The sequence below is a fragment of the Orbicella franksi genome, chromosome 11 (assembly GCF_964199315.1).
Source record: "Orbicella franksi chromosome 11, jaOrbFran1.1, whole genome shotgun sequence".
Classification (NCBI taxonomy): domain Eukaryota; kingdom Metazoa; phylum Cnidaria; class Anthozoa; order Scleractinia; family Merulinidae; genus Orbicella; species Orbicella franksi.
In genome coordinates, this window is record NC_138155.1 from 6,846,385 (window position 1) to 6,868,079 (window position 21,695).

Here is a 21,695-nt window from a genome sequence, read left to right on the forward strand (position 1 = left end):
GTACGTTGCACCGCTTGCGTCCTCCAGTCAAGTTTCTGCCCCATTCGCCGAACAGTTTCCGCCGATACCTCAATGTTAAATCTCACTAAATGTATTCGTGTAAATATAAGAGCTGAGAGTTCGTCTTTTGCTTGCCTTTTTTCATTGATGGCGTTGTGCTTGGCAAGCTGGTTTACTTCTTCCTTTCCGTGGGCAATCACACATTACCGGTCGATCGCTTTGTATCGTTTCGGAAAAAGACTCACTATAAACTGGCCTTGAAGTTTCAATACCATCTTCCCGTATTTTTCGAGTGACTGGACTCATATTTTCTCCACGAAAATTTAAGTTCACTGTCCGTATTCTCGCATAAAGGCGTCAGTTTTAACCTATTTCATGAAATGCAAATGAGTGTCGCTAATCTTGTAAACGAGTTCTCGGAAACCTCGTTCTTCTGAACGAGTTCCAAGAACGCTTACCGATGGAACGCTAACAGAACGGGAACAGAACAACACAGAACGGACACAGAACGGGAACCGAACGGATACGGAACGGATACAGAACGGATACGGAACGGATACAGAACGGATACGGAACGGATACAGAACGGGAACGGGAACGCGTGTGGAACAGAAACAGAACGCGTTCAGTCAAGCGTTCCCTGTTAGGTTTCTTCTGATCGGTTCTGTAACAGAACATGGTTCATGCCACATAACCACATATAGGAATAAGATCATAAATAGTGGGAGGAAACCTACATGTACAAATTATCATTATCATCATCATTATCATTATTGTTAATGTCATTGTTATTGTTTGTGTTAAATTAATATAATTGTAAAAATTGTACTTTTATTATTTGTTTTCTCTAGCACCAACTCATGGCCAATGGGGATCATGGCAGAGCTGGGGGAATGTTAATTGTCAAGGTGGTTATCAAACAAGATACCGCTTCTGCAATAATCCTCCACCAGCCTACGGTGGATCTAGCTGCCGTGGAATTCGCACAGAGAAAAGGGATTGCGATGAGTGCTCTCTTGGTTTGGCACAGTGCGAACATCTATGCCATAACATGGTTGGTTCATTCACATGCAGTTGCTATCCTGGCTATAAGACATCGCCAAAAAATTTGAAACGATGTGACAGTAAGTATATATTTTTGGGCTGAACAACTGCTGTTTGAGCTAGCTGTCTTAAACTGAGCGAGAGGTCTCTATGGGAGAATCTTGACTGAGAAGGTTGTTAGCACAAACCTAATGCAATGAGGTTACTGCACCAATACCAAGGTCATGATTCTCCCATGCGTGCTACGTTAAAAACATGCTGTTACATAGCGAAACAAGAAAGCCTCAGTTAGCCAATGTGTACTTGTTATATGTTTTGAATCTCTAGACTCCTTCATTGACTGACAGAACTTCTTACACCAGTTTAAATCCCTCTTAGTCACAATAAGAACCTTCTCTTGAAGGTGAATCCTCAGCAACTTTTTGAAGGCATGTCGCGGACAGGTTACCCATTTGGGACACCAAGTATAATTATCATGTCATGGCACGTCGTCTTGAAACAACATATTTGACGCGCCATTTTATGGCACTGGTTTGCTGGTCACTGAATCGCTCCAGTGGTATGAAAGCCACATTTTTAGAGAAATGAAAGAAAAAATTGAGTACGACTTCTTGTTTATCCACCATATGAGACCAAATACAGTGATTTGCTACAGCCAGTTTATGCATGGATAAAAGTTGTGTTTTAGTTTCTTTGGCACATGCAGGGGTTTGATTAACTGTTGAAGTAGGAGGGTTCCCATGGTTGAGTAGGTTGGGACTCCTATAAACACGAGGGCCAAAGGCCCGAGCCTCTATTTGGGTCGGGGGCATGCTTCCCCTGAAATTTTTAATTTTTAGACTCTCAGAAATGCATTTTCCAGCATTCTGAGGTGGAAATTTATTATTCTACGTCCTCATTTTGTTAACAAAAACTGGGAATAATTTACCGAGCTACATGTATCACCCACTACATGTAGTACATAGTAACTTCATGGGAAACAGTATTGTAACTGCTCACAGCCTTAGAGAATTTACTAAATTGGAAAGTGGAATGACCAGACTTTGTTCTATTTGTAAGCCAATGTGTATTCAATAGTCGTTGGGGGTCAATGACTCTTTTGACATGCGCTTTATATATATATCGGCCAGTGCAAGTTCATTATCATGTTTAAAAGGTGGAATGGAAAGTATCAATAACTTGCCTTTTGACCCCTTTGAAGCAACGACTAAGAATTCATCAAGGCTGCCTTGAACATGAAGTTTTTTATTCATGCTATTCAGGGCCATTTTAAAAACATGTGGTTTTTGGTCACTTGAGTGTCACGTGCAAATGTTATGCAACAGCTTATTAGAGAGGGTCCTAGTAACTACTTCCTAACACAGTTGAAGTGTTTCCTGGGGGAGATACAGTGTACTTCCAGAAAAGTTGGATGGGGGTGTGTGGCCCACTTCCCAAAACCCTTACCCTATTTATGACCAAAATCCCACTTTTTTTGTTACCCTATTATTTTATGACCTGACCAAAAATTTGATACCCTATTTATGACCATTGTGGCTGACACAGTTGCCCTAAACATAAGTTATGAAGGGCTTTTGTTGACGGTCATTGATAATGATGAAAAAGTAGCTTCTTCTAAGAAACATACCCAATTCAAGACAAGAGTGTAAAAAAAAAAAAAAATGACCAAAATTGACACCCTATTTATGACCAAAATGGCTGAAAAACCCTACCCTTTGGGGCCGCACATACCCATATAATCCATATAAGGGAGTGCCTCCCTCCCCCTGGGAGTGTTCCAAAGAAATGCGATGTGTTCAAAAATTCAGGACTGTAATCTGGAGATGCAGTTCCTGGTTCGACTCGGTTAGTAAAGTGGGAGAGCAGTGGTCCGAAAGTGGTTTCCGTTAGTCTGGCCTTTTTGTGTATTTGTTTGTCTACTTGAGCGAAGGCGGGTACTGTACTCAGAGTACTCGGGTGCTGGTACCCGGGCCGCGGCTTCTAATAAAACCCCTGCACAAGGTGACAATAGGTAATACTGCCTTTTTTGCTACTCACTCTTCGCAATTTTGTTACAGTAACCCACTACCTAGGATGTCTGTCATCATATCTTTGCCATCACTCAGGGAATCTGACAAAGTGAATTGAAGAGGAGTCGTTATGCTAAATGCAAAAACTGAAATATAACATTATCGTTCTTTTGCGTCAAAATATTCATTTCAACAGGCTTATTCGCTCCTAGGTTGAATTTTTGTCCAGTTTTCAGTTTTGGCTAGAGGCCTTGCTGTGTTTACATTGCGTGTGACGAAAAACTCCAAGATATGGGACGCCGCGCCTCATGCAAGTCTGCTCCTACGTACTGACAACGTGCTTCAAATTTCCTACAATGCACCCCAAAGAACTCCTTGGCATTTTTGTCTAGGTAGTTTCCACTCTAAAATTTGCCACTAAACTGTTTTGGGTGTTGATACTAGTGAAGACCAGTGAATGGGTAAAAACTGTTTTTGGACTCAGAGAGTGCAGTTTGATTGGTCCACGCGATCTGAATAAACATAAAATATCAAGTTTTGCACCCATTGACATCAAAAAGAACCTGACCATTTATTTGAAAGCGGGAAAATCCCATTGTGCTTTCGTGCACTGTGTTTGTGTCGGGAAAAGATCAACTCATTCGAAATTCTCCGGATTTGCTGGAGACAATAATCTTCTTCAGTGTCGGTGCAGCTTAAATTCAGTGTTTGAAATGTAACAGTGGCGTGTTTGTGCACAAAGGGTTTCAATGTTCTTCAAGAGATAATTTCTCAAATGAGGGGATTTTTAACGAAAGCAGTTGTGTTAATATGCAGCTAGTGTAATTTTACTACCTCACAAAATGGAAGTAGCGAAGGATTGATTGAGGTGTTGAACTTGTAACTTAAGCTAGATCATTGTCACAAATAGATCAGCACACCTATGGTAGAACACGCTACTAAATCAAAGAGTAACTAATCAAAGGTTCCATTTTAATTAACCAAAACTTTAAATTGTAGACATAAAAAGAACTAAATAAATGAGTTCTACACTGTATTTACTCTTATTGCCATGTTTGGCAGTTGTATGTACATGTAGTCATATGTAGAGGGTGAAGGATTGCTGTTGTATATAGAAGAACTACAAAGAGCCTTTCATTTTCATGCTAGATAGACTAGATACTCAAGTGTTTATTGGCCATCACATCCGGTCTCTCTCAGTAGCGTGACTATTTTATGGCCAGAATTTGACTGGTTTCTTGCTCAGATTTTCGTCCAAATCTCAGGGTGGTACAAATGTCGTGCTCTTTTCTCGTTCATTTATTGTTCAAGTTTTATCGCTCCTTACAGGCTGTTTATCGTCACGCTCTGTCTCGTTCATCAGCAAGTTTTTTTTTGTTTTTTTTTATGGCTCGAATCTTGACTGTGTCTCGCTCTGAATTTTTTCACAAGGCATTAGTGATGATAACAAACAAACGAAACACATAATCAAACGATTATGTGTTCGGAGCATCCGAAAATGATTTGTTTTTGTGACGGTCATGTGCGAATAAGATGCCACATTGTTTAAAGTTGGCCTGATACATTAATAACCATTTTTGTCATTTTTCAAGATTCCTAAAAAAATGTGGACAGATTTCATTAAAATGGCAAAAATGCACTGATGTAACCTCATATGAATTTGGGCAGATAGGCCTCTCAAAACAAAGTCATCTGAGCAAAAAATAACATTTGGGGGAAAAGTTCCTGTGGCAGGTGAATACATACGGAGGTAAAACCTATCATGTACATCCAACTCATAACTCAGTATACATTTTCAGCAAAATCAAATAGTTACACTAACTGTGCTGCTCTCTATATATCTCAATTTAAGGAATCACCTGTGACACAAAGGACTGGCCGTCCCCAAGCAATGGACAGATATCAACACCTTGTCGTGGTAAACCCCAGGTACCTTATGGAACTCAGTGCGTGGTCACGTGCAATCATGGCTTTGAAATAGTTGGAAATCCAAGCTCTCTTTGTGACATTCATGGTAGCTGGAACCCCAACGCAACTGCAAATTGTCAAGGTCAGTGATCACTTTATGCCGTTAGAATCTGTTTAGCAGTGAATAAAATGGATCAAAAAGAGTGTGAATTTAGCAATGTTTCAAATAAACATGTAGTTTCTAACTCCTACTATCCTGGTTTTTCTAATTTCAGTACGTGCATGTCCACCCTTAGAAGCACCAGACAATGGACATATCACTCCTGATATTTGTAAAATGAAACCATTGCACGAGCAAAATTGTTCCTATGAATGTAGCTCAGGCTATGTAAGTGTTGGGTCTAGCTCGAGTACGTGTGACAACGGGCATTGGACAAAGAGTATTTTTCACTGTAAAGGTAAGCTTTACAAAACTGCAGTATGTGAGATGATCATAAAAGCCAACTTTTTACATTCACTCACCCACCTGCCCACTTTGGCCCATATGATTACAACAAAAATGAATGTGATTATTAATTTTCTTAAGATCTGAAAGATTGGATCAATAACGATTTCTTAAAGCATAAGCAGGCAAATATTAACGTGAGAAGCCAACGTTTCTGTGTCTTCTTGACACCATTCTCGAGGCAATTTCAGAACAATTCCACGTGCTTGCGAAATGTTCTAACAAATTTGATTGCCTAATTAAGGAGATGCTTTTTCTAAGAAAACTTAAACCACCCCTAAAGGTGCAAACGGACTCAATTTACGCAAAGGTATTCACTTGAAGAACTCGTGATCCTTTGTTATTATGCTAATTCGTAGAGACTGTATATAAATCAAATCTTTGCACGATTTATTCACTTTGCCTTGAGAGTGGTGTCACAATGATGCCAAAACGTCGGCTATTAAAGTTAATATTCGCCTGCTTACATGTATCTGAAAGATTGCTGTTATCTAACCCACAGACATACTTGGAGGGAAGTGGGTGAGGGGGGGGGGGGGTTGGATGCAACGGCCCTATGCTTTTCAGAACTTCGAAAAGGTTTACTCTGTGATGCTGGCATTTTCAGTAGCTGTTCATTCATTCCTCACCAAGATTTTGACATGTCAACGGTGCAGGTGTGAGTTTGCTAGTACGTATGTTTAAGGGTTAAAAAATTGTGTCTAGTAATTCAAAAATTTCTAAAACTTTTACGGTTTGAAAAAAAAAAAGTGCGATGGCTTTGATTTGCTACTAGTCTACATAATGATGTACATCTCTCATTGGTGTGCGAGAAAGAGACTCCCTTCTCTTCCTGCTCGGTGAGAGAGATGATAGTTGAGAGCAAACCTCTTCTAGTAACCACTGTAACCGAGCAGAAAGAGAGGGGAATCTCTGTCTCACTGGGTAATTACTGGACCTAAATGTGAGAATTTTTAGCTCCTTTGGTGGCACCACACTAAATAGGGACATAACCGGAAATTAACGTCCCCTTAAGTAGGAAATTCAGAGGCACCTTACATTTGTGTGGAGGAGTCGCTGGGTGAGTGAACAGATGAATGGACTGACCGAATACTGGTGACCAGGGGATTTAGCAATCAGCCAAATGAGTGACCAAGTGGTCAAGTGGCTGAGCAACCAAGTGAACAGATAACACAGTACATGTATGACTGAATGACTGAGCAATACAGTAACTGGGTAACCAAGTAACTGTTCAAAAGGAGGACTAAGTACAGTGTAGCTAAATAACTCATTAACTTTTGTTGCTCACTAAAGTTACTAACTTGCTAACTTATGTATTTTTTTTTTTTTATTTCTCTTAAGATGTGGAAGTACCTTCATTTGGTGAAACCTGTCCAACTTCAAGAAGTGTACATGCAGAGAAAGGTACAACTTCAGCAACAGTGACCTGGGGACCAGTTAAAGCCACTGACAATCATCAAGTGAATGTAACTGTTTTCCCCAAAGTAACATCACCACATGTATTTTCTGAAGGAAACCATACCGTGATCTACACTGCTAAAGATCCATCCGGAAACATGAAACACTGCTCCTTCCAAGTCACAGTTCAAGGTAAGAAGGAAAATTCCTCTTGGGCATAAGTTCATACTCGCCGGATATTTTAAAACTCAACTAAGGGTGTTACCACTAACCTCTTATTTGAACTGCATGATACAAACTTAGTTTAAAGTTCAATTAACCCTCAGATGTACAAAGTTGCACAGGATTTAATGGGTTAGAAAGCTCTCTCTTAGGTTTGCCTTGTTTCGATGTAGCAGGAAGTCATCATCTCTTTATTAGTAAACATAAGGCATGCTGTACCAATAGACCATTTTACAGTTGTCTGCTCAGTGACCTGGCCTTTGGATGGCCACAAGGCTGGAGTTGACCTTGTTTTGATACAGACCTCACTGCTTTTTTTTGTGTAAAACAAGTTGCAGTGAGGTCTGTATCAAAACAAGGTCAACTCCAGCCTCGCTGCCATCCACTGAGCAGACAACTGTAAAATGGTCTATTGACACCGTGATGGGACATATTATTTTATGGCAAATTATAAATCATTTCTTACAATCTACCAGCGTGGGTTTTATAATTTTCCATAAAGTCACATTGATTGGCCATGGAGCAAAAATGTTTACCATCCAAATTTTCTTGAAACATGAATGAACGGTTTCTGAAGGTGTTAGCATCCTTTCAAAACTGATGATGAGCAACTCCGATGCATTTGTAGCTCTCCCTCCTTTCCAATTCCCACTCCTTCAGCCACTTATGAATTTGTGTGTGATCATCAGTGTAGCCACCAAAACTGTTCAGGCCAAACGGATCCCCTTGCCTAGTGCTATTAATGTTTTAAACATCATTTTGTTTTTTATATCGACTTGCTTTCAATGATTATTGTTAGTTCTTAGATGTTCCAAACTGTTTCCACCTGCAAATGGAAGGTTGGAGAATTCCGCCTGTGGAAATGTGTATGGAAGCATCTGCCGCTTGGCGTGTTACAAGGGGTACGAATTAAAGGGATCTGTTGAGAGAAAGTGTGACAAGAAAGCAGGCACAAATGTAGTATATTGGACAGGAAATGCAACTTCTTGTGAAGGTCAGTACCCATTATATCTCATCACAGAAATGTGCCTGCGAAGCGAACGTACACACATTATCTCATTGTTGTCAAAACCCATTTGTATTGGCAAATAATTCACAATCTGACTCTCATTTGGCTTAAAAGGAAGGTTTCACGGTTTGGCGCTTGTCTCTAAATTAAAATATTTCTGTTCGCTTCTTATAATCAATGTTATCGCGTTAGGAACCCCACTCAGATGTAGTTCAGTAATCACATGCTATAGTTAGTCATGGCAGAATGACAGATGACCAAAATACTTCAAAGATTTTGGTGGATTTTACCGATGCTGTCGGCCATTGAATTTAGGGCCTGTTTACAAGGAGACAGGGTTACATTAGCAAGCTGGTTACCCTGGCACTCACACATTTCCTCTTTGTTTCTTTGTCGTGTTAACAAGGTAGTTAGGGTACCTGGTTAGGCAGGTTACCCTATCTGTGTGCTAGGGTTACCCTGGCAGGCGAGTTAACTTTTTCCCTTTTAAACACTCCAGGTAAGGTTAACCCGTCTACCCGGGTTAACTTTCTAATTGTTTCCAGACCCTTTGAGCGTAACCGCGCGTTAAGTTGTCCCAGGTTATAGGGTTACCCTACTTGTAAAATTTTGCTCGTAAACCCGGGCTATCTTTTGCCTTCCATCTAGGGTTAACCCACTTGCTAGGGTAACCCTCCCTCCTTCTAAACAGCCCCTTAGTGTTGACCTGTACGATTTATTCTATAGTCGACGATTTTGCAGCTATTTGCATGTGAAATTATGTAAGTTGCTTAAGATTGCTTATATAAACAATGTGAAACCAGGCCTGTGCAAAAAAGCGTGCACAGGCGAATAAACAATGAAGACAATTGCCGATCTGTGAGACCCTCCCTTTAACTGGGTCATGATATGGGCAAATCTTGATAGGAGAGTATTTGTGTAAACTCAAAATCATATGGCCGCTATTGAACTGGAACTTTCAACTGGTGCCTGTTTTATGAACCTCCTACGGCTGTGTAGAAGTTTTTGTAGACCCCTACACCACATTTGTCAGCCATCACTTTGTGCCGATTTTCGTTCGTGTATTTATAAACGTTGGCCTGTTAGCATCATTACCATGATAAGCAATTGTAGGTTAGTGATCACTTTGTGGCTATTACCAAACCGGTGGTGTGTTACCATGGTTATCAACCTTATTTGGATTACCCGGCCCTATGCAATATTCAACAGGGGCTCTCGCTTAAAAGCCTAGAGGGGTTCACTGAGAACTCCTGCTTCAGAGAGACACTAATAAGAGCTTCCTGTAGAATCCCATTGGGGCAAAATAAAATATTGATTGATTGATTGAGCTTTTCTTTTCATTATGTGGATGTGTGTGTATTTTAATGATAAGAAAATTCTATCAACTGAAAAATATTAATAGACACTGTAAAAAAAGAGTTAAGAGCAGAAATAAGGCTCCTTGGTAGTAACAAATGATGACAACGTTTCAAACAAGATACGAAAGCATAAACATTACCTACAGCGCTTTATTTGTTACAAAGCTGTGCGCCTCAATAGCTATAAAAATCTTGTCCAGGTTTGATAAAATACAAATCACAACTAACCCAAAAATGTTTTAACAGCCCTCGAAGCTCAGTTAAAAGTCTCTTGAGTGTTTCAGCCCTGTTCCCGAAGTGATGACACTAGTAGGCCGACCTACTTGTAGATCCCACTTGGTGGTGAACATAGAAATGACACATTCTAATGCCTGTAGAAACGCAAGAATTTAAGTAATCGAGATAATTTTTTCGCTGAAGTAAGTATGGAAACTAGTAGATTTTATTAAAGGAAAAAAATGGGTCAGTGGCACTTTAATATATGGGCATTTTACTGTCATTGCTTTAGAAAATGAAAAAAAGGAAGGCGCATGCAGAATTGTGCATTTTTTTTTCTTTTTATTCATTCCAGTTATCCACTGTCCCTCACTGACTACTCCCGACCATGCGATACAGTCCGGGTATGGGTGCAGTGGCCTGAGCTCTAGCTACAGTACTTCCTGCTTCTTCAGCTGCATGATGGGATACGAGACTGTGGGAGGATCACAAAAAAGAACTTGCCTAGAGACTACACAATGGAGTGGAACCAAACTTCAGTGCCAAGGTAACGAAGAGTCATCAACAGTTGAAAAGTGGGAGAAGCGACTCCTAGTTAGGTTCAAGTAAACCCAGCTTTGGTTAATAATGATAATGATGATGATGATTATGGTGATAATGGTGATGATGATGATGATGATAATAATTTTAAAAATGTATCTGGTAACAATTCGGAAATTTTGTTGTTCCTTGACTTTTTTCTCTAAAATAGTAATAATAATAATAATAATAATAATAATAATAGTAAGAGTAATAGTAATAGCAATTGTAATAGTAATAGATGTAGTACGCGTATACATGTGGCGGTGGCGGTGGCGGTGGTGGTAACAATGATAAAATATAATAACTTTTAAAATATCCGACACGTTTAATATACAAAATAATATTACAAAAAAATGTATTAACTTGTTATGAAAAGTGTCAAAAATTAAAAAAGTAACAATTTAGTACTTCATCGAATATCTTGTTTTCATATTAAGTTTGTTTTAAAATTATTGTTCATGGTCCCTTAGATTGGTGGAAATTCGGGATAAAAGAATAACAATAATAATACTACTACTAAAATACTAGAATCTTGCTAGTTCCTTATCGATTTCAAAGGCCCTACTAATCCAAAATGTGAAGATAAGTTAATAATAATGATAATGATAACAACAACAACAACAATAATAATTTTTGAATTGTTAAAATTATGATAATAACAAACTTTATTGAGTACTCTTTCATAAAAACTTGAATCTTACACGTATCTGGTAAAAATTAAAAGAAAAACATTTTACTTATATTTCATAAGTTATTTTTTACTGCAATTAAAAATAAAATTATATCATTAATATCTTTAAAATGATTATTTAACATAGATCTATGATAATTTTTTTAAAAAAACCTTTTTACATTCATTAAAGAAAAAAAAAACTGGACAAATTGGAGTTCTTAGAAGATGTACTCAAATGTCTGTCAGGGATTTAAAGAATTCATGTCCTTGTATTCTGTGTATTTCTTGCTTGATCCTTTGACCAGGTGAGTAGGAGAATTATAAAAAAAAATAAAAATAAATAAATAGTAGCTTCATTCTTAAAATCTCGCTAGTTCCTTATCGATTTCAAAGTCATTGTCTGCATTGTTCAGTGGAGCTCTTCGCGTACAGTGTGAGCCTCTCAAGCCCAACAGCGCAGACCTCAAGAGGGCAAATGAGACCCTGGTGTGAATCCATGACATAATAATTAATAATAACTATTACATTGTACGTTTACATTGTAACATAGTTACATTGTAGTACTGTAATCTTCTCCTTTCTTAGTTGATAAGAGTTCGGCCAGTCTACTGTCAGTGATACCCCTTGTATTCATCTGCCATTCCTCCTGTGGTAGTAAATATCTTGGAGTAAAGGAGCCTTGTTCGAAAAAATCATTAAGTTACGAGCTATGCTAAGAAGACTGTACTAGTCCTTTGTTATAGCGGAGCTCTGGCGGCCCAAAAAAACGAAGAGCCACCAAGCGGAGCCCCATACCCATATAGGAAAGAAAAGGAAAGCCATGAGTTGATTTTCTCATGGTTACCATGGCTAGCGGTATTGCTTGTGGGCATGTACGCACAACCACGGTGGCAGGGACGGAGTGCATGGCGGCGATACTCCAAATAATAGGTTGATAGAGACATGCAACCTTGGTTTACCATGTGCTTCTTTGATATTGGACATCCATGTTAAGATCAATTGACACCTGTCAAAACAAGGTATCGCTAACCAGTAAAACGTGACCATATTGCGGGCTCAAGTTTACAGCTCATTGAGGTCACATTTTTTTTGAAGTTGATTGCTGACCAAGTGCTGGGTTTTGATTGGATTGTGGACTTGTGTCAGGTTAACTTGTTGAAAACAAGGCAGGATTTTTCGGAAGCCGGTTAACGCTAACCCAGAATAAAAAGTCAACCAAATTATAACTTTTCTTCTTTACGAATGTTTTTTTGCTACTTTGTTTTGTGTATATGGTGATTATTAAAACTCAAAACAGAAGGCCAAACAATATACAGAAAACCACACCGCAACGTTACAAAACTCAAATCAAATTTCTACCTTTTCCTGGGTTAGCTTAATCGGGTTCTGAACAACCCGGTCCAGGAGCTACGCTTTTAGGCTGGCCTAAATCTATATATTAAATGACATAAAATGAAAAACAAAACAATGGCTCAGCTTCCAGAAAATGTGACAAAACATTGGCCTAATAAAAAAAAATAAAAATAAAAATAAAAACTTGCTTTTTAAGTAGTCTAAACATCGTATTATGCATAAATACAGGTGTAATGTCAACTACAAAAATTACAGACTCTTCATGGCTCAGTATTCCTGGCTTTGGCTAGGGTTCCACGGACTGAAATAGCGTTATCAATGCCTTAACATAGTTCATCATCATCATTAAACCCTTTCGCTCCCAGTGGAGCATAGGTCCACGGAAACCATTGCTCGCCATCTTGGTCTGTTTTGGGCTATCCTTTCAAGCTGCCACCAGGTATAGCCTGCTTTGCTCGCCTCATCATCTACCGTCCTCCTCCAGCTGTTTCTGGGACGGCCTCGGTTCCTCTTCCCTTGTGGGTTTCATCTCAGTGCCTGCTTGGTGACATTGCAATTAGTTTTCCTGAGGGTGTGCCCGATCCAACCCCTCTTTCGCCTTCTTATCTGAATGTTGATCCTTTCCTGCTCAGTTGTTGTCCATAGTTCTTCATTTGTTATGACCTCTGGCCAGTGGATGCCCATTATGGATCTCAGGCATTTGTTGACAAAGGTCTGCAGTTTGGTGGAGTTTGCTTTTGTTACTTTCCACGTTTCAGAGCCGTAAAGAAGGACCGACTTTAACATAGTTACATGGGTTTTTATTTTTAATTGAAATTTGTTGTACTTTTGTAATAATAATAATAATAATAATAATAATAACAATGATTATCATAATAATAATAGTAATAATAATAATGAACTTTATTTAAATCTCAGAAAACCTATTTACAAATCTTCACACATTCTACCATCACAGACTAAAATTTTGATGAAAGCAATAATATCACGAGATCCTAAAATACTAATTCACAAGCTCATGCCATCATCGACTTTGTAAAATTAGAAGAAACGCCTACTTAGCATTTAAATGGCAGACTTTCATATGGCCAATTTACATTCCACTATCCATATACTAAAATTTTGATGAAAATAAAAATATTAGAAAGATCCTAAAATACTAATTCACAAGCTCACGCCATTATTCACTTGCTAAAATTAGCGGACGCACGTGTGGCTAGCGTTTAACCCTTTACCCCCCAAGGCAAATGGCAGTTTTTTCAACATCGGCAAATAAAGAATCTCTGCCTGTGTACATTATACCATTTGAAAGCCACTGATCAGCTTATTTAAGAACTGACATTGGCAGCCACGAAGGAGGTAGAAATTGCTTTAAAATGCAAAAGTGAACGACTTCAAAAACGTATCAACCTTCTACTTCACTAGGTATACCCCTAAACTATAGCTTATTTAGCAGCTCTTAGTGCATGGCTTGATATGAAACAAGTCTTGCATTCCATTTGCATCCCAGAAAAGGAACTAAGAACTTGTGGGGTGGTCTTGAAATCAAGTTTTGGATAGGAGGGAGTCACAATTTTTATGATTTCAATGAGCAGATCTTCACTAGACAATTGTTGTGGCAAAACTTTATAGAAGTCTATCAAATATTCACAAAGTTATGATGTGTGCCAATTGACACTTTTGGGGAGTAAAGGGTTAAGCGGCAGTCTTCAATGAATTCCCGCATGTATGTACTGACCTTAAAATTTCAAAGGAAAGAATGTTCTAATCCAAGTAACAGTAATGTGATAAGGTTCCTCATTCTTTTCTGAGAGCTTCTTGGCTAGGCGTTTGAGAAAGCAGTGCAATTGGCTCCCATCACACTGATGGTTCCAAAACTAGGGGAGTGAAAGATCCCATTTCAACGTCTTGCACCCTGTGTTGGGACTTCTGCTTTTTCTCCTCCCCCTGGTCCTTAAAGATTGTGGATGTTGCTTTTCCCTGGTTACACTTGGAGTTAATATGCATTATTCTGACATCGAAAAATGCTGTAACTCCTCGAGACCAAAAACCCCCTTCCTTCATGTCCAGTCTTGACTCTGGACTTGTCACCGTACTTCTGAGGTTAAGTCGCTCAGGTTGTAGTTGTGGTTCGACTTCTACGTTTGTGCAAACCTTACCAAGAAATCAGGTAAGTAGGTTTTGAATGCCATCATGTTTCTGCACCACCAATCCTCCCTTTTTGCGTGACAGGGCATGGTTGACAGTATACTTCTCACCACAAACACATTTGCTTGGTAAATTGGACAGGGGCACATTATAGATTAAAGAGGCACTGCGCAGTAAGCCACAAGCTCGCACCCTTGTCTCTCGATTGGTTAACTGACCGCAGCAGATCTGAGGGTAGAGGGGAATCAACACTTTCCATTCTCAAATACGCAAGCAGTAATAATAATAATGATGATGATAATAATAAGGATAAGGATCAGGATCAGAATCAGGATCAGAATCAGAATCAGAATCAGGATCAGGATCATAATATGTTTTTTTTAACCATATTATTGTCTCAACGAAGATAATATTTGTAATTGAAAAAAATAAAACGATGTAACTATAACAATTCTATGAGCGCGTGCATAAAAATCAGCAGTTGTATGTAAGAATAAAAATTGTACATAACTAAAGCTAAAGACTAAAATATTTTGGAACAAATATGTTATGTTAAGGTTCCCTCCTGAATAACCTGTCATGTCCCTTCCTCTTTAGCAACCGAACACGTGGCAACCGAAATGTGACCAAAATGTGGCAACCGAAATGTGACCTCGTTTGTGAGACCTTATGTAGGTCTAGTCCCAACCATACACAAGTAATTGAACATGCCTGATCAATGGTGACGCAAAATCTCGAGAAATATCATCAAATAAAATGGACTTCCCATGCTTCAAGTGAAAAAACGGCTTGGCCTAGTAAGCTACTGCTGCAAGAAACTTGATCGGACTGCCACTCTAAGATTTGGGTAGTAATGAGCCAATTAATTGGCTCATTATTTGAATTACAAACAGTGAAAATGTGTCATCTTTAACGTATCTCACTCTGTCTCATAACAAACAGCTGATGAAATTATTTTGTTCTTTTGACTTTCAGCTATCAACTGCCTCCCTTTGACAATTAAATCAGAGGGACTGGGCATTAGCCCTGCATTCTGCACCAATACAAGCGCTGTTATTTATTATGCATCAGAGTGCCGGTTCACATGCAAAACCGGTTATCAACACCACGGACCTGGACTAAAGACTTGTAATCAGTTCAAGACTTGGGCTCCATTGGGCAATCCGTGGTGCAAAGGTTGGTAGATTAATTAACGTTTTTATTACAAGAGCCCAGTTGTGGATGCGTCAACCCAATTTGCAATAAACAAGTTACAGACTTTAAACAAAAGGTTATTAAATCACATTGTGTAACAAAAAGGGCACTTAAACTAAAGAAGTGTTTTTTTTTTTTTACCAAGCACCATCAGTTGAGTTCTAAAGCCATAAATACATTGAAGAAATATGATGCAAGTGGTGTGCGAAGTGACAAAAATGAGATTATTGTAATGTTGCATGGTTTAGGGAAAAGAATTTCAAGGAAATTTGTGTAACAGTGTTACACTGTTACACATGCAGTTTGATGCACATATGTATTGGCCAAAATGCACATGCACAGACATTTGCTACAAGGTTTCCATAGTGTTACGCCCTACAAGATTGAACACGGTTTTAGGTGTTACACAGCATTACAGGGTGCTACATGCTGTTATGTGGTGTTTCGATTGAGGTGTTACATGGTGTAACAAGGTGTTACTCAGAGTCTCAGGGTGTTACAGGGTTTTAGAGGGTGTTACACAGTGTTAAGTGCAACCTTTTAAAACTATTATCTTGGTTGTCATTCATCTCTTGAGAAGTGAAGTTTAATTAACATTAGAAATTTAAAACCCTTTTCAATTATTTACCAAAACTGAAGCAGTTCCTAGACAGGGTTCTTATATACATGTAGAGCCTATTCAGAGAAGGCGCTAGAAATGGATTGGTCATGTTCTGGCATTCCAGTATCCCGACTTTTGCTGTGTTCCGGCATTCCACCATTCCATATTTTAGTACAAGCCCAACATGGAGGACTTCACCATTAACGGGATGGGATTCGCCATTAATTTGAGTCTGCAGGTTAAACCACTGATGTTGGTTTTCCCGGATAGACAACTCAGCTATTTCAAAGGAAAAAAAAAAAGTGAAGTTGCACTCTCTAACCATGCCAAAAAATGTGATTCGGTTTTACATTGTATTTTTGTGGACATTCGAGTGTGCTAAAATAACACATAGCCGGAGAACATACGGGCACTTTTATTTTTAGAGCGCCTTTACAACTGTTACGTTTAATATTAAATCATTGTATTAATTTACATGTACATGGCTAAAATAAACAGATCGATTATTCTGGCAAATTTGGTTATGTTTTTGTTTGTGTACACCAGTATAACACTGTTACAAGATGCCTACCAATCCAAAAGCCCTTCTCTAAATGAGGCTAAAATAAAATGTTTTTCCTGCTGGCTGAGCTTGCGAAAGAGGCAGGAAACAAAGTTCTCTCACACTGAATGGGGGACCTAGGTACGAGTCAGGATGTCAGTTTCACGCTGGGTCACATGATTCAGTTTTCTTTTCTCTCTGGACAGTGCAACAGTTTTCCCACCTTCCCACCCCCTAGTGAGTTCTTGCCTTAAGTTTATAGAAGTGTATCAACATTTGGGTAGTTTTTGCCTGTTGTTGACTCTGATTCTTTTATCATTGTGATGTTGATAGAAATGTCAGTACATTGCTGTACATTGCATTGTCGTGTGGCAGGCAAACGGCATTCAGTGTGTGAGAACACACCTTGAAATTGCTCTGGTGAATTTTGTTTTCGCTCCTGTAACAGTGTAACACCATTGTGACACTGTTACAAGGTGTCTGTTCCAAAAACCTTCCCCTAAATCGGGCAGCATGTGTCGGCAAATGTCAGAGTGACTGATGTTGTTGTGGTTTTCGTTGTTTTACTTTTGTTTTGTTTTTATGCAATCCTTTTTTTTCTTTACATTTTTAGACGTGTCACCACCTGTGTTCCTGAACTGTTCGTCACACATTGTAGCAACTGCTGACAGAGGTAAAATGTCAACACAAGTCACATGGTCTCCTCCTACCGCTTCAGACAACTCTGGCTTCATTCCCAACTTAACACACTCAGGAAAACAACCTGGGGACTTATTTCTTGCAGGGGAACACAATATCCGGTACTTGGCCTCAGACAAAACAGGGAACGTTGCTGAATGCAAGTTTAAGGTCTTCGTTCTAGGTATTGTCTTACACAGAGATGGCGTCTACTTTTAACTTGACATATTGATACTGTAATGCCACTAGTCCAGCACACGTTTGCGCAAAAGTGTAAATTAATTCGGTCATATATTGAAATACCACCTTGGGGGACTAGTGTAACTAATTATATTCAAGAAAATTAATTGACTACTACAGGGAACTGCAAGTTGGAAAAAAGATCGATTTTACTTAATACAATAGTTAATCTGCACCATCATAATTTATTGCAATCTATTTCTATCCCTATCATCCTTCATTGTCACCTCCTTTTCCTATTGGTTCCTGTTTTTTTTTTCTGTCAAAAATCCTATTTATAATGATGGTAGAGTCCTCTTCGTTGGTTTTCTTTTTTAGTCGTCCGATGCATACCTAAGCTGTATGCTCCAGCTGGAGGTATTTTGCATTGTACGAAAGACAATCAGTATGGATCAGAATGCTCCTTTGCCTGTCATAATGGGTACAACCTGTCAGGCTCTGCCCGTAGAGTTTGCGAGAAGGATCCAGTTAAGTCCGTGGGTGTCTGGACAGGAAATGAGACAAAATGTGAACGTACGTAAATGACAATGTTAGAGTAGATGTCTGAAGCCATATTTCCCTGAACATAATACTGTTTCACAGCCTATGGGTGTTTGCAAAAAAGACAAGCAAGCAAATAGACCAACTAATTATACAACATCTGATTGTCAGTTTTTATTATTGTTATTATTATCATTATCATTATCATTATCATTATCGTTATCGTTATCGTTATCGTTATCGTTATCGTTATCGATATCGTTATCGTTATCATTATCATTATTATCATTATTATTATTATTACTATTATTATCATTTATTTATTTATTTATTTATTTTTTCATTATTTTGTTTGTTTAGGGCCTTTTTCATCATCCTTGCTGTGTGCTTCTGTTTGGTAGCAGGTTTTGATGAAGAAACGTTTCCTATTTGTGTTCTCTGAAAAGAAAATGTCTGATCTACAATACTAAATGGGAAATACAGATAAAACCTTTTTCCATTTAAGTAAGATTTTGTACTAGGCTTGATTTTAAACAGAGGCAATAACTTTGAAATGGTAATCCTCTAAACTTTTAGTCCCAGCTGATACCCTTTGCATGGTTCAAATTCTTTGAATACCTTAAAAAAACAGAATTATTACTGAATTGTTTTGAGATGTTTCACTGATGGTTGACAAGAGAAACTAGGAAATTATGTTAATTTAATGTATGCCAGGGAGTTGAGTGAGCATTTTTTTTCCCCTAGTGGTCAAGTGTGCTCGTCTCATTCCCCCTGCCCACAGCGTACAGTCTGGTTGTGGACAAGGTTCCTTTTACAACATGTTTGGAGACAAATGTCTTTTATATTGCGCTCGTGGCTACCAAAAGGTTAATGGATCAACTGAGAGGGTCTGTCAAGCAAATGGCACCTGGTCTGGAGAAGAACCATACTGCCAAGGTAATGTAGGCAGCAGGAAGAGGTGATGTGACTGTTTATACTTGTGACACAGTTTACACGTCTATGTCAATGTCTGACATGCAAAACTTTGTTGCCCCTCTTTGTTTCATAAATTACAAAATTTAGTCAATTAACTAGATTAGCTGATGAAATCGCTTAGAGACATTCGAGTCTTTGTCCATTTGGATCCAATATTTTTAGTGTCTGATAGCTTAGGTATATCTACATTGGCAAAGTATGACATTTGGCAACCATTTCAGGATTGATTTATGTGAATTTGACTGTCTGACAGTTGCCATCCGCAAAGGAAAGCATGCTGATGACATACGTCACCATTTTTAGTGCGACGTCCGTAGGACTGAGGACTATTGGGGTTAGAATGTTGGGAAACGATCGGAACCTCAAGTAAGCAAAATGTTAGTTCCTGATTGAAAACGTGACCTTCAGATGTCAATATTTTGTCAGCTGGACACATTGCGACAACATACTAAGAGACCGTAACAGAAATCTGTTAAACTTTTCGCTGTTACCCTTTTAGTGTTGACGCCGTTAACTTCATGTATGAGTAGCTGAGAGCACATATGAAAAACGCCGTTGTAGGTGAGGCAAGTGGCCCTTTGAAAATCATAGGAAATTGTCTCTTTTTCACTTCTCAGAGGTCTCTTTGGTACCTTTTGTGTTTTGATCCTTTGCATATTCTAGGGGTAAGGGGAAGTCTTTTTCTTCCTTGATCACCTCCAGTCAATCCCAAATATTTTACCAAACTCCGTTCGCTCATGAATGGGGGGCAATAGTGCAATTTGATTGCTTAGTAGACCATCAATCAAAAAGTGACATCAGAAATTTGACATTCTTGCATAACCCGACATCGGGAACATGACAAGATCAAAATACGTACAGTGTGGGCGAAGCGTTCAAATTTTCTGTTCAGGAGACATTGAAAGATCTTTCTCAAAATGGCAGACACATTGATTTAAAACTGGAGCAGGAAACTGCCATTAGAGTCTATTCAGTGGACAGCATGTCCTTGCATTCCATTTATCAAATACTTGTAGGAGTAAAGGAGTAAAGTTCAAAAGCTTCTACATGTTTATATGGCCTGTCCAGTGTAAAATGGGTTTGACGGGCCTACACAACTCCTAGCTACGGTTCATGATATTTGTACATTTGCTGTTCTCTTTTCAGTCTCTTGACCTTTCTTTGCTTCACATGTGTTTATGAGGGGCACTTTATGTTGCGTTGTCAATAAGAGTTTTCAGTAAAGTGGAGGTGCCAGACAGTTCTTTTGCAAATTTTTAGAGATCATAGGTCTACATGGTTACTGCTGTCATCTACATGTCGCTTTCCTTTGTATTGGTTCATTTCTATTACAAGATAGTAATACAAGATAGTCTCCAAGCATTAGCTTTCGAGTGAACATGTATTGTGCCGCCCGGCTGGTTAATTTACAGTAGAACTGTTGCAGTACAGTACATTGCTTCTTATCACGATATCAAGGATAGAATATCTTCATCTGGTTTTTCTTCACAAGCTGCTGCAGCTTTACTTTGAGAAAGCTATACGTTGTATAGAGACGCATTAATTTGATCGAGCTTATTTATCTCCATTTTCCAAACTTTGTTTTTATCTTAAAACAAACAATGACAGACGTGGCAATTGTCCAAAGTCATATCATTATAAAAAGGAAGCAGGACTATTTGCTTTTAGTGGACTCTATCAAGCTTATGCTGGGCACTTAAAACGATTTACCAGGAGTTAATGATCATTGGTTCTCGTGTGACTGTTGACGCCCCAAGGGAACACAGCTTGTTTGGGGACACTTTTTAAAATGTCTGGGATTGAATGCAGATGTTTCCTTTGCTCACCTCACCCTCTTTTCCTGCTACTTATATTTCACACTCGCTAGCAGTTTTGTTCTCTGTGCGTGCTTTTTTGGAAACGCCTGCTACGCAGGCCAAGTCAAAACAAAACTGCACCAAGGAACACTGCAGACAAGTATAAAATCGACTTTCTTCTCTATGTTATGGAAATACTGTATCGCTATTTCAACTGAATATATTTAACAAATAAAGAAGCCTAAGCCGTGTATTACACTGTGATAAAACACGACGGGCATTTGGGAACATGACTGAAATGTAGAAAACAGGAGCCGCAGGCGAGTGTTTTGTACATTTCTCGAGTGTTCTCAAATGCCCGGAGTGTTTTATCATAGTGTAATACACATCTTAGACTTCTTCATTTGCTTTATGATATAGATTTCACTTGGCAAAACAATAAAACAAGCTTTTTCTATGTTTTATACTCTGATAAAACTGACATGGGTTTTTGACCAATCAGAGCGTGTGCAGGGTCCTATCTATGTTATAATGCTTATTAAATTAGTGTTCACTTCAACAGGAATTGCTTTGGTGTTATTTATATTAACTTTTGCATTCTCAACAATGGACAAACTGCATTTGGATAGTAATAATTAAGCTTGCTTTTGGAGAACGTTCATTGAATATTGAGTGTCATTGACAGAGAAAACTGGGCAGGACCAAAAGATCGAGGTCGGCTGTTTACCTTCATCATTTCACAGTATAAAAGCTATCCCAAAAGAT

At 38.7% G+C, this 21,695-nt stretch overlaps 1 protein-coding gene across 1 annotated transcript in view; it reads left to right on the forward strand.

Moving 5' to 3' along the window:
• Positions 1–916: 916 nt before the first annotated feature.
• The window catches only part of LOC145503288 (uncharacterized), a 109,142-nt gene continuing 88,363 nt past the window's right edge, over positions 917–21,695 (forward strand). Inside the window, exons 1-10 of the mRNA XM_081482779.1 lie at positions 917–1,124; positions 4,906–5,103; positions 5,237–5,419; positions 6,808–7,056; positions 7,886–8,080; positions 10,025–10,216; positions 15,401–15,601; positions 17,375–17,623; positions 17,998–18,192; positions 18,904–19,095. Coding sequence (XP_081338905.1) covers positions 1,052–1,124; positions 4,906–5,103; positions 5,237–5,419; positions 6,808–7,056; positions 7,886–8,080; positions 10,025–10,216; positions 15,401–15,601; positions 17,375–17,623; positions 17,998–18,192; positions 18,904–19,095 — 1,927 coding nt within the window. The 5' untranslated portion in view covers positions 917–1,051. The remainder of the gene's footprint in view (positions 1,125–4,905; positions 5,104–5,236; positions 5,420–6,807; positions 7,057–7,885; positions 8,081–10,024; positions 10,217–15,400; positions 15,602–17,374; positions 17,624–17,997; positions 18,193–18,903; positions 19,096–21,695) is intronic.